At 52.3% G+C, this 22,762-nt stretch overlaps 1 protein-coding gene across 1 annotated transcript in view; it reads right to left on the reverse strand.

Moving 5' to 3' along the window:
- LOC120034742 (serine/threonine-protein kinase DCLK2-like) overlaps nucleotides 1-22,527 on the reverse strand; it is a 97,784-nt gene extending 75,257 nt beyond the window's left edge. The window contains exons 1-2 of the mRNA XM_038981346.1: nucleotides 21,497-22,527; nucleotides 3,257-3,612 (exon numbers count right to left, since the gene is read on the reverse strand). Of these exons, the coding sequence (XP_038837274.1) occupies nucleotides 3,257-3,612; nucleotides 21,497-21,899 (759 nt within the window). The 5' untranslated portion in view covers nucleotides 21,900-22,527. The remainder of the gene's footprint in view (nucleotides 1-3,256; nucleotides 3,613-21,496) is intronic.
- Between the last annotated feature and the right edge of the window lie 235 nt (nucleotides 22,528-22,762).

Consider the following 22,762-nt stretch of genomic DNA (forward strand, 5'->3'; position numbering starts at 1 on the left):
TAGCATAATCGTGTCATTTGCATATGCCTGGCAGCTCATGGACAATTTTTTTGCATAGCGTTAGAATATTTTAAAAAAACAGGGAGATTGGAAAGAGGAGGTTTCCCTGTGAAATCCCAGAGAGAGTCAGCCTGCATTCCAGACAGCCCTGCAGCGCTCCTTTGGATTTACCACCGGCTTCTTCAGGCAAATCCCTTGTGACATCATCAGTGCGCGTCGCAGTCAAACCGCCCGCCACATTGCATTCCAAACAGCCCTGGCGAGTCGCCTGCCTGAAGCTGTCCCCAAAGACAGAGTAGGAAAGGCACTCCCTCTTTCTCGCACACCCCGTCTCTCTGCTTCATCTCTACACAAAACAGGATTCCTCCTCTCTTCCTGTCTAGTGCCGACAACACTGAATGTTAACAGATGAATGGAGGAAACGTCCCAGTCAACTTGCAGCTGTGTTGCATCATCATTTATGATGAAGTCTCAGCCCACAGCACAGTCAAATCTGTTTAAGCGATCCATGAAGGGATAAAGACAGACAGTCAGTAGTCTTTCTGTTACAGACATGGGACTGAATTAGTAACGGGGTGGATATCTAAATGGGGCATTCCCAAGGATCCATCATGCTGTAGCCTATGCTTGGCCATTTTTGAAAGAGCAGCGATGTTGAGTACCAGAGGGAGTAAGCGAGACCATCGATTCAGAGGTAATGGCTGATCTTTTCAGTCATCGCTTGTTTCTCCTCTCGTTCTGTCTCTCTGTCGTTCTGTCTGTCGTTCCATCCCTTTACTATCTGTGGATGGCCGAGTAATAAGCGGCCAGAGTTGGACTGAAGGGGTGAATCACTGATCATGTACATGCTCTCTCTGGGCTGAAAATCAAGCTTGGTCAGCCATTTCTGGTCCAATACTGCCGTGTATTTCAGTTTGTGCTGCAAGACTGGTTCATTGCCACAAAACAAAAGCAAACAGGTGCAGATACTGCAAGTGTCTACTGTACACATTAACTGTCTTCTCTGCCAGAGAGAGAGAAAAATGATCCAGACTCTGCCTCTCCTCCTGATACAGAGCCTCCTCTGAGTGTTGGGCTGGCCGGCCTGACTGTCTGAGAGGATAAGGATAATTATTTTCATGAGTCACTTCTCTGGCCCGTCCGTGAAGATTCCCGCCGGCTCCGGGAATCTGTCAGGAAAGAAGGGTCAACTGTGTTCTCTGCCAGGACAATATTCAGAGTTCAGATAGAAGGAATGGGATTTTGGGGGACACTGCTTCTCTTTTCATTAACCTCGTCTAGCACTGAAATCTTCACTGCAGCATTAGATGTCTCAATGTCTTCTATACTTCTAAGCGAACGGTCCTTTACAAAAACTGACTCCATTGACAGGCATCATGATCCTGCTGTTATCAAAGAACCACTTGCCTAACACCTCTCAGCAGTGTCATAACCATTGCTTGTGAAATAAGAGGTCCAACTGTTAAAGCTCTGTAAAAAAACACAAACAACAGACTGCATTTCAATCCAGATTTATCAGAAAATCCACTTATCTTTAACAACTGTGGAACCTGACTTCTAGGAAATGTTCTAAATCCACTCCCCCTTAATCCATTATGATGGAATCTTCTTCCTCAGATGAGGCTAGCATCATTTATATCAATCTAAAACTAAAGCCCATGATGGGAAATTAAATGCATCGTGTGTTCTTCATCACTAGCACATTAGGTTTACGTCCCAAATGGCACCCTATTCCCTATGTTGTGCACTACTTTTGACCAGGGTCCATAAGGTTCTGATCAAAAGTAGGGTGCTAAATATGGAACAGGGTGCCATTTGGGACACAGAGTAGATGTCTAGATGGAAATACTAAATAGGACCATACAGTGCTGTGAAAAAGTATTTGCCTCCTTTCTCATTTCCTCTACTTTTGCATATTGTTGATACTGAATTTTATCAGATCTTCAACCAAAACCTAAAATTAGATAAAGGGAACCTGAGTGAACAAATAATACAACAATTACATACTTACTTCATTTATTTCATAAACAAAGTTATGCAACACCCAATGCCCCTGTGTGAAAAAGTAATTTCCCCCTTAATAACCGGCTGTGCCACCTTTAGCTGCAATGACTCCAACCAAATGCTTCCTAAAAGTTGATCAGTCTCATGTCGCGTGGAGGAATTTTGGCCCACTCTTCCATGCAGAACTGCTTTAACACCAATCTAAACTAAGCTGGGGGGAAATGCAAAGCAAAAGTTCTTGATAACTAACACACCGCGTAATCCTGGGCTGCTCGTTTCAAGTCCTGCCACAACATCTCAATTGGGATTAGGTCTGGCCATTCCAAAACGTAATATTTGTTGCTTTTTTGCCATTTTCATGTAGACTTAATTGTGTGTTTTGGATCATTGTCTTGCTGCATGACCCATCTGTGCTTCAGCTCACAGACGGATGGTTTGACATTCTCCTGTAGAATTCTTTGACACAGAGCAGAATTCATGGTTCCTTCTATTAAGGCAAGTCGTCCAGGTCCTGAGGCAGCAAGCATCCCCAAACCATCACACTACCACCACCATGCTTGACCGTTGGTATAAGGTTCTTACTGTGCAATGCAATGTTTGGTTTTCACCAGGCATAATGGGACCCATGTCGTCCAAAAAGTTATACTTTGGACTCATCTGTCTATAGAACATTCTTCCAAGAGTCTTGATGATCATCCAGGTGCTTCCAGGTGCTTTTTGGAAAACTTGAGTCAACGTTTTGGTCGAGATGGGTCCCATTATGTCTGGCCAAAACCAAACACTGTATTCCAAACAAAGCATGACGTTTGTTGATTAGGTCGACTCATGTAGATACTTGTAGTGCACCATGGGGTTTGTGTTGATTAGCAATATTATAATGGTCGAGTGCTGATACAGCTGAAACTCATAAATCATGAAGCATCTATGCTATAGATAAGACCTTTGGCCAGAGAACTCAATATGGATATCCCATCTGGTACTGATTCCCATCTCCAGAGCAGCGTTGGGTTTAACCCAACATACTCTAATATAGAGTCCCTAAAGTATCGTTATTCATTACTTGCAACAGCAAGGTTTGAGGGTTTGATGCCTGCATGGGAAACATATGTTGAACACAACTGTCTGTAAGCCATTTAGGAGGAGAAATAAAATGGCAAAATAACCATATCATATACCTCAGGATTGGAGTTGAGACCCTTGTGCTACAGGAAGTAACCATGTTGTTGCATTTACAGAATGACTACCATCTTACCTGTTTTCCCTCCAGTGTGTAGAGCCGTTTGACCGCCCCGGAGTCCAGCTTGATGGCGTCCGTGATGTCGGTCAGCACCTGTTCGAAGGAGTGGGCCGTCTTCTTATTCAGCAGGATCCTCACAGCCTTCCTGGGCTTGACCCCGCTGCGGATGACCGTCACCAGCTTGGGCTTGATGAAGTCTCTGGTGCCCAGGCTGGCGTCGCTACGCTGCAGCTCGCCCTTTACCAGGGTGCTGAGGGAGGACAGGGAGCGGGACTGGCCGGCCTTGATGCCCACTGACCAGTTAGGGTTAACGTTCTTGGTGTAGTCCACTCGGCGGTAGGGCTCGTTGGAGGCACACACGTAGCTCTCACCTAAAGGGAGGAAGAGGGGAGAACTAGTTAGAATTTAAGCTTCTTAAAAAATATATATATTTCATAAAAATCATTGAATCAACTGTTTATAAAAACTGATATTAAATCCATCAACTGCTTATCAAATGTAGGGCAATTTAGTTATTGAAGCTACAGTAATCAACTCCATCGCATTTTCCAGCTCTGAATGTTACTTTACAACTGTCAATGGATAACCATTAATTTCAAATGACTAAAGGAGTGTTAATTAGCCACATGACGTGGAAAGTAACTCTAGTCGGCTTGACTGTGGATGACAAGGAGTTAAGGTTCCCCAGTGGAAACAAAAGCCACATTGAGACGGAGGCCAGCCAGTCAGTGTAACTCAGCCTTCTCTGTGAGCTCTCTCGGCCTGCCACATTGGACACTCTCCAAAGCTAAGTATTTTCCTTTTCCTTGCCCTCATTCCATTGTAACAGTTAGCAAATGTGTTTGTGAGAGTGTTTCCCCTCAAGCCAAGGCCAGATGAATTTGACGACTCAAAAGGCTGATAAATGGAACCACAATAAGGGAAAGAGGAGGATGTGAGGGTGGGTGATTGTGTTTGAAGGCGGTTTGTTGGAGGACAACACATGCAGGATTTTTACTGTAGCAGCATGTAATATGCTACGCATGCAACTAAGTGAACCCATATTGCTGCCTTTGATGTCCTTGCTCTGTCACGACATAGCGCTATACTTGCGTATCTGGCCTTTTACCAGTTTAAGCTCAAGGCACCGATTGTCACGTTCCTGACCTGTTTTCTGTTGTTTTGTATGTGTTTGATGGTCAGGGCGTGAGTTTTGGGTGGGCAGTCTATGTTTTCTGTTTCTATGTTGGTTTTGGGTTGCCTGGTATGGCTCTCAATTAGAGGCAGGTGTTTGACGTTTCCTCTGATTGAGAGTCATATTAAGGTAGGTTGTTCTCACTGTTTGTTTGTGGGTGATTGTCTCCTGTGTCAGTGTCTGTATGTTACGCCACACGGGACTGTTCCGGTTTTTGTTTGTTCGTTCGTTTTATGTAGTCTGTTTCCTGGTTCATGCGTTCTTCACGTTGTATGTAAGTTCGTGTCCAGGTCTGTCTACATTCGTTTATTTGTTTTGTAATTATTCAAGTGTTCGTCGTGTTCTTCAGTTTTGTTTATTAAATCATTATGTATTCACAACCCGCTGCAGTTTGGTCGAATCACTACTCCTCCTCTTCGTATGAAGAGGAGGAGGAAGCCCGTTACAGAATCACCCACCAAACCCGGATCAAGCAGCGGGTTAACGGACAGCGCACAAAGCAGGATTTCTGGTCTTGGGAGGAGATCATGGAAGGAAAAGGACCATGGGCTAAAGTTGAAGTTAATCGCCGCCCATGGGAACAGCTGGAGGCAGCTCGGAGAGCGGAGGAAACCGGAGAGAGGAACCGGCGTTATGAGGGGACGCGTCTAGCACGGAAGCCCGAAAAGCCCGTGAGTACTACCCAAAAATTTATTGGGGGGGGGGCTAAGAGGTAGTGGGCCGAGGGCAGGTAGGAGACCTGCGCCCACTTCCCAGGCTAACCGTGGAGAGCGGGAGTACGGGCAGACACCGTGTTACGCAGTAGAGCGCACGGTGTCTCCTGTACGTGTTCATAGCCCGGTGCGGGTTATTCCACCTCCCCGCACTGGTAGGGCTAGGGTGAGCATTGAGCCAAGTGCCATGAAGCCGGCTCAACATATCTGGCCTCCAGTACGTCTCCTCGGGCCGGTGTACATGGCACCAGCCTTACGCATGGTGTCCCCGGTTCGCCAACACAGCCCAGTGCGGGTTATTCCACCTCCCCGCACTGGACGGGCTACGGGGAGCATGCAACCAGGTAAGGTTGGGCAGGCTCAGTGCTCAAGGGAGCCAGTACGCCTACACGGTCCGGTATATCCGGCGCCACCTTCCCGCCCCAGCTCAGTACCACCAGTGCCTACACCACGCACCAGGCTTCCAGTGCGTCTCCAGAGCCCTGTTCCTCCTCCACGCACTCTCCCTATGGTGCGTGTCTCCAGCCCAGTGCCTCCAGTTCCGGCACCACGCACTAAGCCACCTGTGCGTCTCCAGAGCCCTGTACGCACTGTTCCTTCTCCCCGCACTCGCCCTGAGGTGCGTGCCCTCAGCCCGGTACCTCCAGTTCCGGTACCACGCACCAGGCCTATAGTGCGCTTCGAGAGGTCAGTGTGCCCTGTCCCTGCTCCCCGTACTAGCCTTGAAGTGCGTGCCGTCATCCCGGTACCTCCAGTTCCGGCACCACGCACCAGGCCTACTGTGCGCCTCAGCAGGGCAGAGTCGGCCGTCTGCCCAACGCCTTCTGCACTGCCTGTCTGCCCAGCTCCGTCTGAGCCATCTGTCTGCCCAGCTCCGTCTGAGCCATCTGTCTGCCCAGCGCCGTCTGAGCCATCTGTCTGCCCAGCGCCGTCTGAGCCATCCGTCTGCCCAGCGCCGTCTGAGCCATCCGTCTGCCCAGCGCCTTCTGAGCCATCCGTCTGCCCAGCGCCTTCTGAGCCATCCGTCTGCCCAGCGCCTTCTGAGCCATCCGTCTGCCCAGCGCCTTCTGAGCCATCCGTCTGCCCAGCGCCTTCTGAGCCGTCCGTCTGCCACGAGCCATTAGAGCCGTCCGTCTGTCCCGAGCCATTAGAGCCGTCCGTCAGTCAGGAGCCGCTAGAGCCGTCCGTCAGTCAGGAGCTGCCAGAGCCGCCAGCCAGTCAGGAGCTGCCAGAGCCGCCAGCCAGTCAGGAGCTGCCAGAGCCGCCAGACAGTCAGGAGCTGCCAGAGCCGCCAGCCAGTCAGGAGCTGCCAGAGCCGCCAGCCAGTCAGGAGCTGCCAGAGCCGCCAGCCAGTCAGGAGCTGCCAGAGCCGCCAGCCAGTCAGGAGCTGCCAGAGCCGCCAGCCAGTCAGGAACTGCCAGAGCCGCCAGCCAGTCAGGAGCTGCCAGAGCCGCCAGCCAGTCAGGAGCTGCATGAGCTGCCTTACAGTCATGAGCTGCCCTACAGTCATGAGCTGCCCTACAGTCATGAGCTGCCCTACAGTCATGAGCTGCCCTACAGTCATGAGCTGCCCTACAGTCATGAGCTGCCCTCCAGTCATGAGCTGCCCTCCAGTCCGGAGCTGCCCTCCAGTCCGGAGCTGCCCCCCAGTCCGGAGCTGCCCCCCAGTCCGGAGCTGCCAGTAGTACAGAGTTGTCCCTCTGTCCGGAGCTACCTCTCTGTCCGGAGCTACCTCTCTGTCCTGAGCTACCTCTATGTCCTGAGCTACCTCTATGTCCTGAGCTACCTCTCTGTCCTGAGCTACCTCTCTGTCCTGAGCTGTCTCCTCTATGTAGGGGGGGCCTTAGTGAAGGTTCCTGGACCATGGTCGGGGGCGAGGGTCGCCACTCAAAGGACGCTAAGGAGGGGAACAAAGACAGTGGTGGAGTGGTGTCCTCGTCCACCGCCGGAGCCGCCACCGCGGACAGATGCCCACCCAGACCCTCCCCTTGAGTTGTAGGGGTGCGCCCAGAGTTCGCACCTTGAGGGGGGGGTTCTGTCACGTTCCTGACCTGTTTTCTGTTGTTTTGTATGTGTTTGATGGTCAGGGCGTGAGTTTTGGGTGGGCAGTCTATGTTTTCTGTTTCTATGTTGGTTTTGGGTTGCCTGGTATGGCTCTCAATTAGAGGCAGGTGTTTGACGTTTCCTCTGATTGAGAGTCATATTAAGGTAGGTTGTTCTCACTGTTTGTTTGTGGGTGATTGTCTCCTGTGTCAGTGTCTGTATGTTACGCCACACGGGACTGTTCCGGTTTTTGTTTGTTCGTTCGTTTTATGTAGTCTGTTTCCTGGTTCATGCGTTCTTCACGTTGTATGTAAGTTCGTGTCCAGGTCTGTCTACATTCGTTTATTTGTTTTGTAATTATTCAAGTGTTCGTCGTGTTCTTCAGTTTTGTTTATTAAATCATTATGTATTCACAACCCGCTGCAGTTTGGTCGAATCACTACTCCTCCTCTTCGTATGAAGAGGAGGAGGAAGCCCGTTACAGAATCACCCACCAAACCCGGATCAAGCAGCGGGTTAACGGACAGCGCACAAAGCAGGATTTCTGGTCTTGGGAGGAGATCATGGAAGGAAAAGGACCATGGGCTAAAGTTGAAGTTAATCGCCGCCCATGGGAACAGCTGGAGGCAGCTCGGAGAGCGGAGGAAACCGGAGAGAGGAACCGGCGTTATGAGGGGACGCGTCTAGCACGGAAGCCCGAAAAGCCCGTGAGTACTACCCAAAAATTTATTGGGGGGGGGGCTAAGAGGTAGTGGGCCGAGGGCAGGTAGGAGACCTGCGCCCACTTCCCAGGCTAACCGTGGAGAGCGGGAGTACGGGCAGACACCGTGTTACGCAGTAGAGCGCACGGTGTCTCCTGTACGTGTTCATAGCCCGGTGCGGGTTATTCCACCTCCCCGCACTGGTAGGGCTAGGGTGAGCATTGAGCCAAGTGCCATGAAGCCGGCTCAACATATCTGGCCTCCAGTACGTCTCCTCGGGCCGGTGTACATGGCACCAGCCTTACGCATGGTGTCCCCGGTTCGCCAACACAGCCCAGTGCGGGTTATTCCACCTCCCCGCACTGGACGGGCTACGGGGAGCATGCAACCAGGTAAGGTTGGGCAGGCTCAGTGCTCAAGGGAGCCAGTACGCCTACACGGTCCGGTATATCCGGCGCCACCTTCCCGCCCCAGCTCAGTACCACCAGTGCCTACACCACGCACCAGGCTTCCAGTGCGTCTCCAGAGCCCTGTTCCTCCTCCACGCACTCTCCCTATGGTGCGTGTCTCCAGCCCAGTGCCTCCAGTTCCGGCACCACGCACTAAGCCACCTGTGCGTCTCCAGAGCCCTGTACGCACTGTTCCTTCTCCCCGCACTCGCCCTGAGGTGCGTGCCCTCAGCCCGGTACCTCCAGTTCCGGTACCACGCACCAGGCCTATAGTGCGCTTCGAGAGGTCAGTGTGCCCTGTCCCTGCTCCCCGTACTAGCCTTGAAGTGCGTGCCGTCATCCCGGTACCTCCAGTTCCGGCACCACGCACCAGGCCTACTGTGCGCCTCAGCAGGGCAGAGTCGGCCGTCTGCCCAACGCCTTCTGCACTGCCTGTCTGCCCAGCTCCGTCTGAGCCATCTGTCTGCCCAGCTCCGTCTGAGCCATCTGTCTGCCCAGCGCCGTCTGAGCCATCTGTCTGCCCAGCGCCGTCTGAGCCATCCGTCTGCCCAGCGCCGTCTGAGCCATCCGTCTGCCCAGCGCCTTCTGAGCCATCCGTCTGCCCAGCGCCTTCTGAGCCATCCGTCTGCCCAGCGCCTTCTGAGCCATCCGTCTGCCCAGCGCCTTCTGAGCCGTCCGTCTGCCCAGCGCCTTCTGAGCCGTCCGTCTGCCACGAGCCATTACAGCCGTCCGTCTGTCCCGAGCCATTAGAGCCGTCCGTCAGTCAGGAGCCGCTAGAGCCGTCCGTCAGTCAGGAGCTGCCAGAGCCGCCAGCCAGTCAGGAGCTGCCAGAGCCGCCAGCCAGTCAGGAGCTGCCAGAGCCGCCAGCCAGTCAGGAGCTGCCAGAGCCGCCAGCCAGTCAGGAGCTGCCAGAGCCGCCAGCCAGTCAGGAGCTGCCAGAGCCGCCAGCCAGTCAGGAGCTGCCAGAGCCGCCAGCCAGTCAGGAGCTGCCAGAGCCGCCAGCCAGTCAGGAGCTGCCAGAGCCGCCAGCCAGTCAGGAGCTGCCAGAGCCGCCAGCCAGTCAGGAACTGCCAGAGCCGCCAGCCAGTCAGGAGCTGCCAGAGCCGCCAGCCAGTCAGGAGCTGCATGAGCTGCCTTACAGTCATGAGCTGCCCTACAGTCATGAGCTGCCCTACAGTCATGAGCTGCCCTACAGTCATGAGCTGCCCTACAGTCATGAGCTGCCCTACAGTCATGAGCTGCCCTACAGTCATGAGCTGCCCTCCAGTCATGAGCTGCCCTCCAGTCATGAGCTGCCCTCCAGTCATGAGCTGCCCTCCAGTCCGGAGCTGCCACCCAGTCCGGAGCTGCAACCCAGTCCGGAGCTGCCAGTAGTACAGAGTTGTCCCTCTGTCCGGAGCTACCTCTCTGTCCGGAGCTACCTCTCTGTCCTGAGCTACCTCTATGTCCTGAGCTACCTCTCTGTCCTGAGCTACCTCTCTGTCCTGAGCTGTCTCCTCTATGTAGGGGGGGCCTTAGTGAAGGTTCCTGGACCATGGTCGGGGGCGAGGGTCGCCACTCAAAGGACGCTAAGGAGGGGAACAAAGACAGTGGTGGAGTGGTGTCCTCGTCCACCGCCGGAGCCGCCACCGCGGACAGATGCCCACCCAGACCCTCCCCTTGAGTTGTAGGGGTGCGCCCAGAGTTCGCACCTTGAGGGGGGGGTTCTGTCACGTTCCTGACCTGTTTTCTGTTGTTTTGTATGTGTTTGATGGTCAGGGCGTGAGTTTTGGGTGGGCAGTCTATGTTTTCTGTTTCTATGTTGGTTTTGGGTTGCCTGGTATGGCTCTCAATTAGAGGCAGGTGTTTGACGTTTCCTCTGATTGAGAGTCATATTAAGGTAGGTTGTTCTCACTGTTTGTTTGTGGGTGATTGTCTCCTGTGTCAGTGTCTGTATGTTACGCCACACGGGACTGTTCCGGTTTTTGTTTGTTCGTTCGTTTTATGTAGTCTGTTTCCTGGTTCATGCGTTCTTCACGTTGTATGTAAGTTCGTGTCCAGGTCTGTCTACATTCGTTTATTTGTTTTGTAATTATTCAAGTGTTCGTCGTGTTCTTCAGTTTTGTTTATTAAATCATTATGTATTCACAACCCGCTGCAGTTTGGTCGAATCACTACTCCTCCTCTTCGTATGAAGAGGAGGAGGAAGCCCGTTACAGAATCACCCACCAAACCCGGATCAAGCAGCGGGTTAACGGACAGCGCACAAAGCAGGATTTCTGGTCTTGGGAGGAGATCATGGAAGGAAAAGGACCATGGGCTAAAGTTGAAGTTAATCGCCGCCCATGGGAACAGCTGGAGGCAGCTCGGAGAGCGGAGGAAACCGGAGAGAGGAACCGGCGTTATGAGGGGACGCGTCTAGCACGGAAGCCCGAAAAGCCCGTGAGTACTACCCAAAAATTTATTGGGGGGGGGGCTAAGAGGTAGTGGGCCGAGGGCAGGTAGGAGACCTGCGCCCACTTCCCAGGCTAACCGTGGAGAGCGGGAGTACGGGCAGACACCGTGTTACGCAGTAGAGCGCACGGTGTCTCCTGTACGTGTTCATAGCCCGGTGCGGGTTATTCCACCTCCCCGCACTGGTAGGGCTAGGGTGAGCATTGAGCCAAGTGCCATGAAGCCGGCTCAACATATCTGGCCTCCAGTACGTCTCCTCGGGCCGGTGTACATGGCACCAGCCTTACGCATGGTGTCCCCGGTTCGCCAACACAGCCCAGTGCGGGTTATTCCACCTCCCCGCACTGGACGGGCTACGGGGAGCATGCAACCAGGTAAGGTTGGGCAGGCTCAGTGCTCAAGGGAGCCAGTACGCCTACACGGTCCGGTATATCCGGCGCCACCTTCCCGCCCCAGCTCAGTACCACCAGTGCCTACACCACGCACCAGGCTTCCAGTGCGTCTCCAGAGCCCTGTTCCTCCTCCACGCACTCTCCCTATGGTGCGTGTCTCCAGCCCAGTGCCTCCAGTTCCGGCACCACGCACTAAGCCACCTGTGCGTCTCCAGAGCCCTGTACGCACTGTTCCTTCTCCCCGCACTCGCCCTGAGGTGCGTGCCCTCAGCCCGGTACCTCCAGTTCCGGTACCACGCACCAGGCCTATAGTGCGCTTCGAGAGGTCAGTGTGCCCTGTCCCTGCTCCCCGTACTAGCCTTGAAGTGCGTGCCGTCATCCCGGTACCTCCAGTTCCGGCACCACGCACCAGGCCTACTGTGCGCCTCAGCAGGGCAGAGTCGGCCGTCTGCCCAACGCCTTCTGCACTGCCTGTCTGCCCAGCTCCGTCTGAGCCATCTGTCTGCCCAGCTCCGTCTGAGCCATCTGTCTGCCCAGCGCCGTCTGAGCCATCTGTCTGCCCAGCGCCGTCTGAGCCATCCGTCTGCCCAGCGCCGTCTGAGCCATCCGTCTGCCCAGCGCCTTCTGAGCCATCCGTCTGCCCAGCGCCTTCTGAGCCATCCGTCTGCCCAGCGCCTTCTGAGCCATCCGTCTGCCCAGCGCCTTCTGAGCCATCCGTCTGCCCAGCGCCTTCTGAGCCGTCCGTCTGCCACGAGCCATTAGAGCCGTCCGTCTGTCCCGAGCCATTAGAGCCGTCCGTCAGTCAGGAGCCGCTAGAGCCGTCCGTCAGTCAGGAGCTGCCAGAGCCGCCAGCCAGTCAGGAGCTGCCAGAGCCGCCAGCCAGTCAGGAGCTGCCAGAGCCGCCAGCCAGTCAGGAGCTGCCAGAGCCGCCAGCCAGTCAGGAGCTGCCAGAGCCGCCAGCCAGTCAGGAGCTGCCAGAGCCGCCAGCCAGTCAGGAGCTGCCAGAGCCGCCAGCCAGTCAGGAACTGCCAGAGCCGCCAGCCAGTCAGGAGCTGCCAGAGCCGCCAGCCAGTCAGGAGCTGCATGAGCTGCCTTACAGTCATGAGCTGCCCTACAGTCATGAGCTGCCCTACAGTCATGAGCTGCCCTACAGTCATGAGCTGCCCTACAGTCATGAGCTGCCCTACAGTCATGAGCTGCCCTCCAGTCATGAGCTGCCCTCCAGTCATGAGCTGCCCTCCAGTCATGAGCTGCCCTCCAGTCCGGAGCTGCCACCCAGTCCGGAGCTGCAACCCAGTCCGGAGCTGCCAGTAGTACAGAGTTGTCCCTCTGTCCGGAGCTACCTCTCTGTCCGGAGCTACCTCTCTGTCCTGAGCTACCTCTCTGTCCTGAGCTACCTCTCTGTCCTGAGCTGTCTCCTCTATGTAGGGGGGGCCTTAGTGAAGGTTCCTGGACCATGGTCGGGGGCGAGGGTCGCCACTCAAAGGACGCTAAGGAGGGGAACAAAGACAGTGGTGGAGTGGTGTCCTCGTCCACCGCCGGAGCCGCCACCGCGGACAGATGCCCACCCAGACCCTCCCCTTGAGTTGTAGGGGTGCGCCCAGAGTTCGCACCTTGAGGGGGGGGTTCTGTCACGTTCCTGACCTGTTTTCTGTTGTTTTGTATGTGTTTGATGGTCAGGGCGTGAGTTTTGGGTGGGCAGTCTATGTTTTCTGTTTCTATGTTGGTTTTGGGTTGCCTGGTATGGCTCTCAATTAGAGGCAGGTGTTTGACGTTTCCTCTGATTGAGAGTCATATTAAGGTAGGTTGTTCTCACTGTTTGTTTGTGGGTGATTGTCTCCTGTGTCAGTGTCTGTATGTTACGCCACACGGGACTGTTCCGGTTTTTGTTTGTTCGTTCGTTTTATGTAGTCTGTTTCCTGGTTCATGCGTTCTTCACGTTGTATGTAAGTTCGTGTCCAGGTCTGTCTACATTCGTTTATTTGTTTTGTAATTATTCAAGTGTTCGTCGTGTTCTTCAGTTTTGTTTATTAAATCATTATGTATTCACAACCCGCTGCAGTTTGGTCGAATCACTACTCCTCCTCTTCGTATGAAGAGGAGGAGGAAGCCCGTTACAGAATCACCCACCAAACCCGGATCAAGCAGCGGGTTAACGGACAGCGCACAAAGCAGGATTTCTGGTCTTGGGAGGAGATCATGGAAGGAAAAGGACCATGGGCTAAAGTTGAAGTTAATCGCCGCCCATGGGAACAGCTGGAGGCAGCTCGGAGAGCGGAGGAAACCGGAGAGAGGAACCGGCGTTATGAGGGGACGCGTCTAGCACGGAAGCCCGAAAAGCCCGTGAGTACTACCCAAAAATTTATTGGGGGGGGGGCTAAGAGGTAGTGGGCCGAGGGCAGGTAGGAGACCTGCGCCCACTTCCCAGGCTAACCGTGGAGAGCGGGAGTACGGGCAGACACCGTGTTACGCAGTAGAGCGCACGGTGTCTCCTGTACGTGTTCATAGCCCGGTGCGGGTTATTCCACCTCCCCGCACTGGTAGGGCTAGGGTGAGCATTGAGCCAAGTGCCATGAAGCCGGCTCAACATATCTGGCCTCCAGTACGTCTCCTCGGGCCGGTGTACATGGCACCAGCCTTACGCATGGTGTCCCCGGTTCGCCAACACAGCCCAGTGCGGGTTATTCCACCTCCCCGCACTGGACGGGCTACGGGGAGCATGCAACCAGGTAAGGTTGGGCAGGCTCAGTGCTCAAGGGAGCCAGTACGCCTACACGGTCCGGTATATCCGGCGCCACCTTCCCGCCCCAGCTCAGTACCACCAGTGCCTACACCACGCACCAGGCTTCCAGTGCGTCTCCAGAGCCCTGTTCCTCCTCCACGCACTCTCCCTATGGTGCGTGTCTCCAGCCCAGTGCCTCCAGTTCCGGCACCACGCACTAAGCCACCTGTGCGTCTCCAGAGCCCTGTACGCACTGTTCCTTCTCCCCGCACTCGCCCTGAGGTGCGTGCCCTCAGCCCGGTACCTCCAGTTCCGGTACCACGCACCAGGCCTATAGTGCGCTTCGAGAGGTCAGTGTGCCCTGTCCCTGCTCCCCGTACTAGCCTTGAAGTGCGTGCCGTCATCCCGGTACCTCCAGTTCCGGCACCACGCACCAGGCCTACTGTGCGCCTCAGCAGGGCAGAGTCGGCCGTCTGCCCAACGCCTTCTGCACTGCCTGTCTGCCCAGCTCCGTCTGAGCCATCTGTCTGCCCAGCTCCGTCTGAGCCATCTGTCTGCCCAGCGCCGTCTGAGCCATCTGTCTGCCCAGCGCCGTCTGAGCCATCCGTCTGCCCAGCGCCGTCTGAGCCATCCGTCTGCCCAGCGCCTTCTGAGCCATCCGTCTGCCCAGCGCCTTCTGAGCCATCCGTCTGCCCAGCGCCTTCTGAGCCATCCGTCTGCCCAGCGCCTTCTGAGCCATCCGTCTGCCCAGCGCCTTCTGAGCCGTCCGTCTGCCACGAGCCATTAGAGCCGTCCGTCTGTCCCGAGCCATTAGAGCCGCCAGCCAGTCAGGAGCCGCCAGAGCCGTCCGTCAGTCAGGAGCCGCCAGAGCCGCCAGCCAGTCAGGAGCCGCCAGAGCCGCCAGCCAGTCAGGAGCCGCCAGAGCCGCCAGCCAGTCAGGAGCCGCCAGAGCCGCCAGCCAGTCAGGAGCCGCCAGAGCCGCCAGCCAGTCAGGAGCCGCCAGAGCCGCCAGCCAGTCAGGAGCTGCCAGAGCCGCCAGACAGTCAGGAGCTGCCAGAGCCGCCAGCCAGTCAGGAGCTGCCAGAGCCGCCAGCCAGTCAGGAGCTGCCAGAGCCGCCAGCCAGTCAGGAGCTGCCAGAGCCGCCAGCCAGTCAGGAACTGCCAGAGCCGCCAGCCAGTCAGGAGCTGCCAGAGCCGCCAGCCAGTCAGGAGCTGCATGAGCTGCCTTACAGTCATGAGCTGCCCTACAGTCATGAGCTGCCCTACAGTCATGAGCTGCCCTCCAGTCATGAGCTGCCCTCCAGTCATGAGCTGCCCTCCAGTCATGAGCTGCCCTCCAGTCATGAGCTGCCCTCCAGTCATGAGCTGCCCTCCAGTCCGGAGCTGCCACCCAGTCCGGAGCTGCCACCCAGTCCGGAGCTGCCAGTAGTACAGAGTTGTCCCTCTGTCCGGAGCTACCTCTCTGTCCGGAGCTACCTCTCTGTCCTGAGCTACCTCTCTGTCCTGAGCTACCTCTCTGTCCTGAGCTACCTCTCTGTCCTGAGCTACCTCTCTGTCCTGAGCTACCTCTCTGTCCTGAGCTGTCTCCTCTATGTAGGGGGGGCCTTAGTGAAGGTTCCTGGACCATGGTCGGGGGCGAGGGTCGCCACTCAAAGGACGCTAAGGAGGGGAACAAAGACAGTGGTGGAGTGGTGTCCTCGTCCACCGCCGGAGCCGCCACCGCGGACAGATGCCCACCCAGACCCTCCCCTTGAGTTGTAGGGGTGCGCCCAGAGTTCGCACCTTGAGGGGGGGGTTCTGTCACGTTCCTGACCTGTTTTCTGTTGTTTTGTATGTGTTTGATGGTCAGGGCGTGAGTTTTGGGTGGGCAGTCTATGTTTTCTGTTTCTATGTTGGTTTTGGGTTGCCTGGTATGGCTCTCAATTAGAGGCAGGTGTTTGATGTTTCCTCTGATTGAGAGTCATATTAAGGTAGGTTGTTCTCACTGTTTGTTTGTGGGTGATTGTCTCCTGTGTCAGTGTCTGTATGTTACGCCACACGGGACTGTTCCGGTTTTTGTTTGTTCGTTCGTTTTATGTAGTCTGTTTCCTGGTTCATGCGTTCTTCACGTTGTATGTAAGTTCGTGTCCAGGTCTGTCTACATTCGTTTATTTGTTTTGTAATTATTCAAGTGTTCGTCGTGTTCTTCAGTTTTGTTTATTAAATCATTATGTATTCACAACCCGCTGCAGTTTGGTCGAATCACTCCTCCTCCTCTTCGTATGAAGAGGAGGAGGAAGCCCGTTACACCGATCGATAACAACATGACTGAACTAAGAAAGGTGAGAAAATTATTATTATATGTAAGAGATAGAGATGTGATGCTAAATCACACTAAATGAACTAAGAAAGGCGAGAAAACATTGTTATTGTGTGTACAAGAGGGAGAGAGGGGGACCTGAAGGGGAACGAACAATGAATGAACAGAATCTATCCATCTAGAATCGTATAGAAAGCTTACAGAAGCAAAGGTAAATTTGAGTTTTTTTCCTAATGCAGTCAACCTTGCTCTTATTATTTGATAACCAAAACATCCTATTCACAGCAGTCAGTCATCCAGGAACAGGAAGACAACAGTGAATGAGTCACCTAACGACAGTGGAGACAGAAGAACAGCTTGCTTAAATAAAGGTGTCATCCGTCAGGGAAAGGAGTCATTTGCGAGAGTGGTGTGAAGACGATGTCTAACCCTCCAGAATAGCTCAATACCAAGCATTATTTTCAAGACCCACGACTGAAAAAGATGAAGATCCTTTGGTCATAAGACCACCACGCTGAGATCAACCTAAACCAGGACCATCGACCTGAGGTTTATATCAATCTGTTATCTTCTCAACTACAACTCTACCTTTTCATGTTGGACATTTCAGTATTATCTACTACTCTTCTCATGGTTCCTCTGCTTTAAGAAAAAGAAAAAGGGATGGAAAGGAGAAGGAAGGAGACTTCCGAGACGGCGAGTCCCACGACACCTGGATTTATTCATCTACCAATTAACCAAAGGCTAATTAATGACGCTAGGCCACAGCTGGGGGACCCGAACAGATGAAAACGGTGACACCAAATGAGACCCGGAGCCATCATCAATTCAGATCAGAACGCCTGGAGAAACAGAGGTGGCCTTCTGAAGGGGGCTCAGGGGTGACAGTCCCTAACACCCCTGGGGACGAGAGGGGGTCTCAGGTGCAGCATCACCAGAGAGGTTAGCGGACCCTGGATGGGTGATACCCTTCAGTGGCCCTACAGCGGGGCCTCATGTGGACCACAGCTGAGATCACAGCCCCTTAAACAGCTCCATAACCAAACATCAGCTGGTCACTATGGAGGAGAGGGGGCAGATCCATCAGTGTGTGCGCTGATCCATCACTAAGCAAATAGACACAGACGCCATCACTCAGGGGGGTAAGTGAGAGGTCATGGATTGAGAATGCGTTTGTCTGATGTAGTCCCTAACACTATGGTGTCATCTAAACAAGCAATGTTTTCCCATGAGTGAAGTCTAATGTTGAATCAAATCAGCTTATTACATACATTGGATCTCATCAAAGGACCGACGCGGGATCAGGTGCATCATAATTCACCAGTAGGTTGAAGATATCCCTCTAGTGGTGTGGGGGCTGTGCTTTGGCAAAGTGGGTGGGTTTATATCCTTCCTGGTTGGCCCTGTCGGGGGGGGGGGGGGGGGGTATCGTCGGACGGGGCGTTTACTAGGGAGTTTTTCCTAGCCATTGTGCTTCTACATCTGCATTGCTTGCTGTTTGGGGTGTTAGGCTGGGTTTGTGACATCGGCTGAGGTAAAAAGGGCATTATAATTACATTTGATTGAAAGTCCTCCTCAAATGGCACACAATTGGTGTAGCATAAGACGTCTATCGTGGTTTGGCTTGGTTTGGATCAAATCCAATGCCTCACTGTCATTTCAATAAGTACACTACAGCAGAGACAGTGTCGTGGATGTCACAGGGTAATCCCATCCATCCAGCCATCGTCCTGGGATCACATATGAATGAATGAATGGGGCTTGATGAGGTTCACACAACACGCCAGGCTGGGCCAGTAGTCCTCAATCAATGGGGCTGGGAGCACGCACACACACACAGCCTAATCCATTTGATAGTTGAGTACACAAAGACAAGACTCTGGTGTTCGGCCTCCAGCATCTCCAGTCAAAAGGCCTCGTTCACAGCCAGGCCAAGACGTTCCACTGACGGATTGACAGCATTCCTCCTGTCTCTGTGACCTGACCCCTGACAACAGCCGTGCCCTATAACTCCACCTCACAGCAGGAGGACAAGGGGACAGCCACTGAGGGTACAGCCGCAACCCACTGACATAACAAGTTACTGAGGAGGCTACGATAATTAGGACTTATCATCCCGACCAATGGCGTCTCTACAGTAAAGAGGGGACTTCTTGAGTGGAACCCAACCTGTGTACTGTTTATGGAACGACTTTGGAGTCCAGTCATTGTTTTACAGTAGAAAGAATGGAATGGTTATAGGGGTTCCAAAATAAACCTGGCATCATATTAAATGTCCAATAGGATTGGCTTAAGAGCTCAAACTCTACTCCTATAATAAGGTAAAACCTACACGGAACTCTTCATTAGCCACAGTACCTACAGTATGACCTCACAGGCCACTATACCTACTGCAGTATAAACACAAATACCCCCAAGATGAGAACAACAACAAGTTTTGACAGCCAGAGAAAGTGAGTTGGCCCACTTTCCTTTCAAATCAGAGCAGAGAAAGTGTGATGCCTGCCTGGAGGATTCCAGCTTCCACTCTGAACGGTTACTTGGCAGAAAACAGGCATTACATCCAGAGGTGAGGCAGAAGTAGTAGGCCTGGCTATGTGTTGGTGCCAGTCCATCTTCTACCACACTCACTGTCCCACGGCAGCACCCATTCTCCTTCCTGCCAGCCCAACCAGAAGTGATGCAATGTGTCTCCCAGCCACGGGATTGGGCGCTGACCTAAATCTACCACCCCATCCTCTATGGGGACATGGGCGGAGGAATGAGTGCAGAGGCTTATATTTGGAAGGAGGAAGGAAGGATGTCAGCTGAGAATAAACAGGGGGATGAGAGAGGAGAGAGGGGTCAGGCGAAAAGGACAGCAGTGAAGTAAAGACAAATCACAGCCTATAGCTGGAGGTGCTGACTAACGGGAGTCAGGAGATAAGCTACAGTATACAAATGAAAAGACAAGTCCCACACTCATCTCTCTTTGCTGTGGATTGATTTGAATATGACAGCGCTACCATGGTGCGATAACTGTAACCTTTCACTTTAAGACAGGATCGTAGAGAGGTCACAGGTCAAAGACAGCAGAACTCAACACGAAGATTAAGGTATTACCCAGACACCGGCCACTGTCACTGCTGCAGCAGGCGACACAGAGGAGAGAGTGGCTCACACACAGACAGAACCACTGTGTAGCAGTGGAGGCTGGTGGGAGGAGCTATAAGAGGACAGGTTCATTTTAATGGCTGGAATGGAATCAATGGCACAGAGTCAAACATGTGGTTTCCATACGTTTGACATCATTCCTTTGATTCCAGTCCAGCCATTAAAATGAGCCTGTCCTCCCATAGCTCCTCCCACCAGCCCCCATTGCGGTGTAGGTCTATATATAGCAAATCTACCGAGTAGGTAGAGAGATCTACTGTAAAGTAAAGAAGGTCATGTTGAAATTTCTCAACCTTTGCATACTTTTCTGGAATAATACTCACACACTTACTGAATTAATTTGCCTTTAGTTGTGTAGGGTCTAGTTGGGACAATATACATGATTCTATATTAAGCATTCCTATGACATGACTGAGCTAATAAGTCATGTTGTAATATAACAATGGTATGACCTGACCATGTTCAGTTCATTGAAGGTAGTTGTCCATATCATATTTGGACTTATAATAACAGCTTCCTCTACACCCCAATGTTGACCTTTTCCATTCTCCTCTCTCATCATGTTCAAAGTGAACAGATCATTGGCAGAGGTATGAAGGGGATGCAGAGGGACACCTCCATGTTTTATGCCCAGAGGGTGAAAAATCACTCTAAGGACTGTTCTAACAGCCAATGAAGCACAGAACACTGGCCAGAGCACACACTGACACACACACCAACACACACACTACTCTAAGATCAATGGAGGAGCGATGTACATTCATGAATACTGTGCTGCCTACTACTACAACGGGTCTGTCATCTATGTGGCTCACACACACACACACACACACACACACACACACACACACACACACACACACACACACACACACACACACACACACACACACACACACACACACACACACACACACACACACACTATGATGTCTGCACACTACTACTGGGTCATGTGTGTGTCACAACTGCTGAATCATACTGAATCGAACGCACAACCCTGGTGCTTGCTCCATGCTCTACCAACTGAGCCACATGCGACATCATCTATCCTATCCTAGAGTTTGAGAGGCATGTCCATGACTCACTACATGGGTTACAATTGCATTACAGTAGTAAACCTGTTTACTGTATTTACATATGACTTTACTGTAAAATGCCTAAGAGAGGACAATCTCTACATGGCATATACTATATAGGTCTGAATCCTACTAAGGAGGCTATAATGTAGTATATTTAAAATTACTTTATTGGTCAATTGCACACAAGGTCCAACTGAAATTTAACTTCTGCTTTTAGCCCCTTCCGAAAGACACATACATACAGGTTTTGGAGAGGTGCCCAGGAGGTAGCCCCCCCGCACCCGGGAGTTGTTGTTGAGGGGGCACCATGGCAGGCAATTGCATCTAGGATTTGATATCAGCAACACTCCAGCTGCCAGCTCACTTCCTAACAGATTTTTCCCATCAGACCCAAGATCTGAACTGGCAACCCTCTGGTTGCTGGCTGGCCTCTCTAACAGCTAGACTACCTGCTGCCCAATGAGGCTATAATGTAGTATAATGAGGCTATAATGTAGTATAATGAGGCTATTAATAATTGCTTCATTATACTACATAATAGCCTCATACCACATTAAAGCCTCATTATACCACATTATAGCCTCATTATACAGCATTATAGACTTATTATACTACATCATAGCCTTATTATACTACTATATCATATAATATAATATCATAACTACATTATAGCCTTATTATACTACTATATCACATAATGTAGTATAATAGGCTATAATGTAGTATAATGCGGCTAGTATGTAGTATAATAGGCTATAATGTAGTATAATAAGCCTATAATGCAGTATTCGCTAGTCTTCTTCCCAAGGGGAAAGCTGATAGCAGAATACACCTGCATATGTATGAACAAGGAGTCAATGTAAAGCAGCTGGTGGAACTCTGATGACAAGCAGGACATGAAATGGTTTATAAGATTGTATGATGAAACCTGAGAGATAGGAGTCTGTCTGGTGAAATCTAATAATGAGTACCTTGGATCAATCAGCTCATTCATCAATATGCGCGAGTATTGATCTCTACATGATTTATTATGTCATTTGTAGGACTGGGCTGTGTGTGTGGGGAGAGGGCCGGTGGTGACTGCGTGTCCTTACCCTGCACTAACTCGTCCAGGCTGCTAATCTTCTTGCTGCCGTCCACGGTGTAGATGCTCCGGACACCTTGAGGCAGGTTGACGTTGTCCGAGAGAGACCGGGTAAGCTCCATAAGCAGGGCGTCTAAGGACCTAAAACGGTCGTTGGACACGGCATACACCAAACCCTTGAAGTATTTATCCCCATTTCGGTAGAACCGCACTTTTTTGGCTTTTTTCTCGGAGGTGAGCGACTGGAGCGTGCGCGTTCGGTAAAAGCTACAGTGCGCGCTGTGCGCCGGGCTGGGAACGAGACCGTTGCCTCTGGAGCCTGACTGGGATCCCGAGCCGTTAGCCCGTGATGAACGGTGCGTTTTGTCCCGTTCCTCAAAGTGTTCCCATTCAATACTTCTGCTGAGCGACATGTTCGATCTGTTAATGTTTTGATCTATCCACAGGAGAAAACAATAGCAGATGGCTCCTCCAGGCAAGCCCTATAGTCCAACTCGTTCCCAAACACAGCTGTCAAACAACGCTTTGGCAATCACTGATACAGTAATCGAGAGAGCAGTGTACTTGTAGGCTAGTTCCTCCTTGCGCCGTCAAGATACAATGTTGAAATTTTCCGGGGATACAGTCCGCTGTTAATATAACTAGGGGTACAGTAGCCTGAGTTACGGTTACAATCTTACCTTGTCAATAAGGCTGCACAATAAACTCTCGGTTATTGAAATACCAAAGGCTGAACGAAAAGGATTGCTCCAAAACTCAATGTCCACAAAAATTCACCGGCAAATTTAAATTAATACCAGGTGCAGAGAGCCGAGACTTGATTGACAGTCGACTGATGCAACCGCTAGTTTACCAATGCACGGAGCCGCACAGGAAAACACTCGATTCCAAGCTATAAGAATGTATCCGGTAGAAAACACAAATGGGAAAAACGAATTCCATGTAGCACAAATACATTGCATATAAAGCCGGTGTCCAAAATACACCAAATCTAACAAAGCCGCATGCTACAGAAACCGCAAGCCTCCTCTTCTCACATCCTTTCTCTGACGGACGAACCGTTCAACACTGTAGCACGAGAGGCCATCCCAGTCCTGTCATCCAATTCAACGAGGGAGGGAATGCTTCCCCTCAGGGTCCTAACGGTAGTCGGGGTCCAATTGTTCAGCAAGTGGTGTATTTTCTGAAAGATGCAATTTGGCCCCCAAATTGGAACTTATTTGTTATGTCATTATTTCTGATGTGCCATTTAGGTATTTATTAGGCAATACCATTC

The sequence above is a fragment of the Salvelinus namaycush genome, chromosome 42, assembly GCF_016432855.1.
Source record: "Salvelinus namaycush isolate Seneca chromosome 42, SaNama_1.0, whole genome shotgun sequence".
NCBI classification, from domain to species: Eukaryota; Metazoa; Chordata; class Actinopteri; order Salmoniformes; family Salmonidae; genus Salvelinus; species Salvelinus namaycush.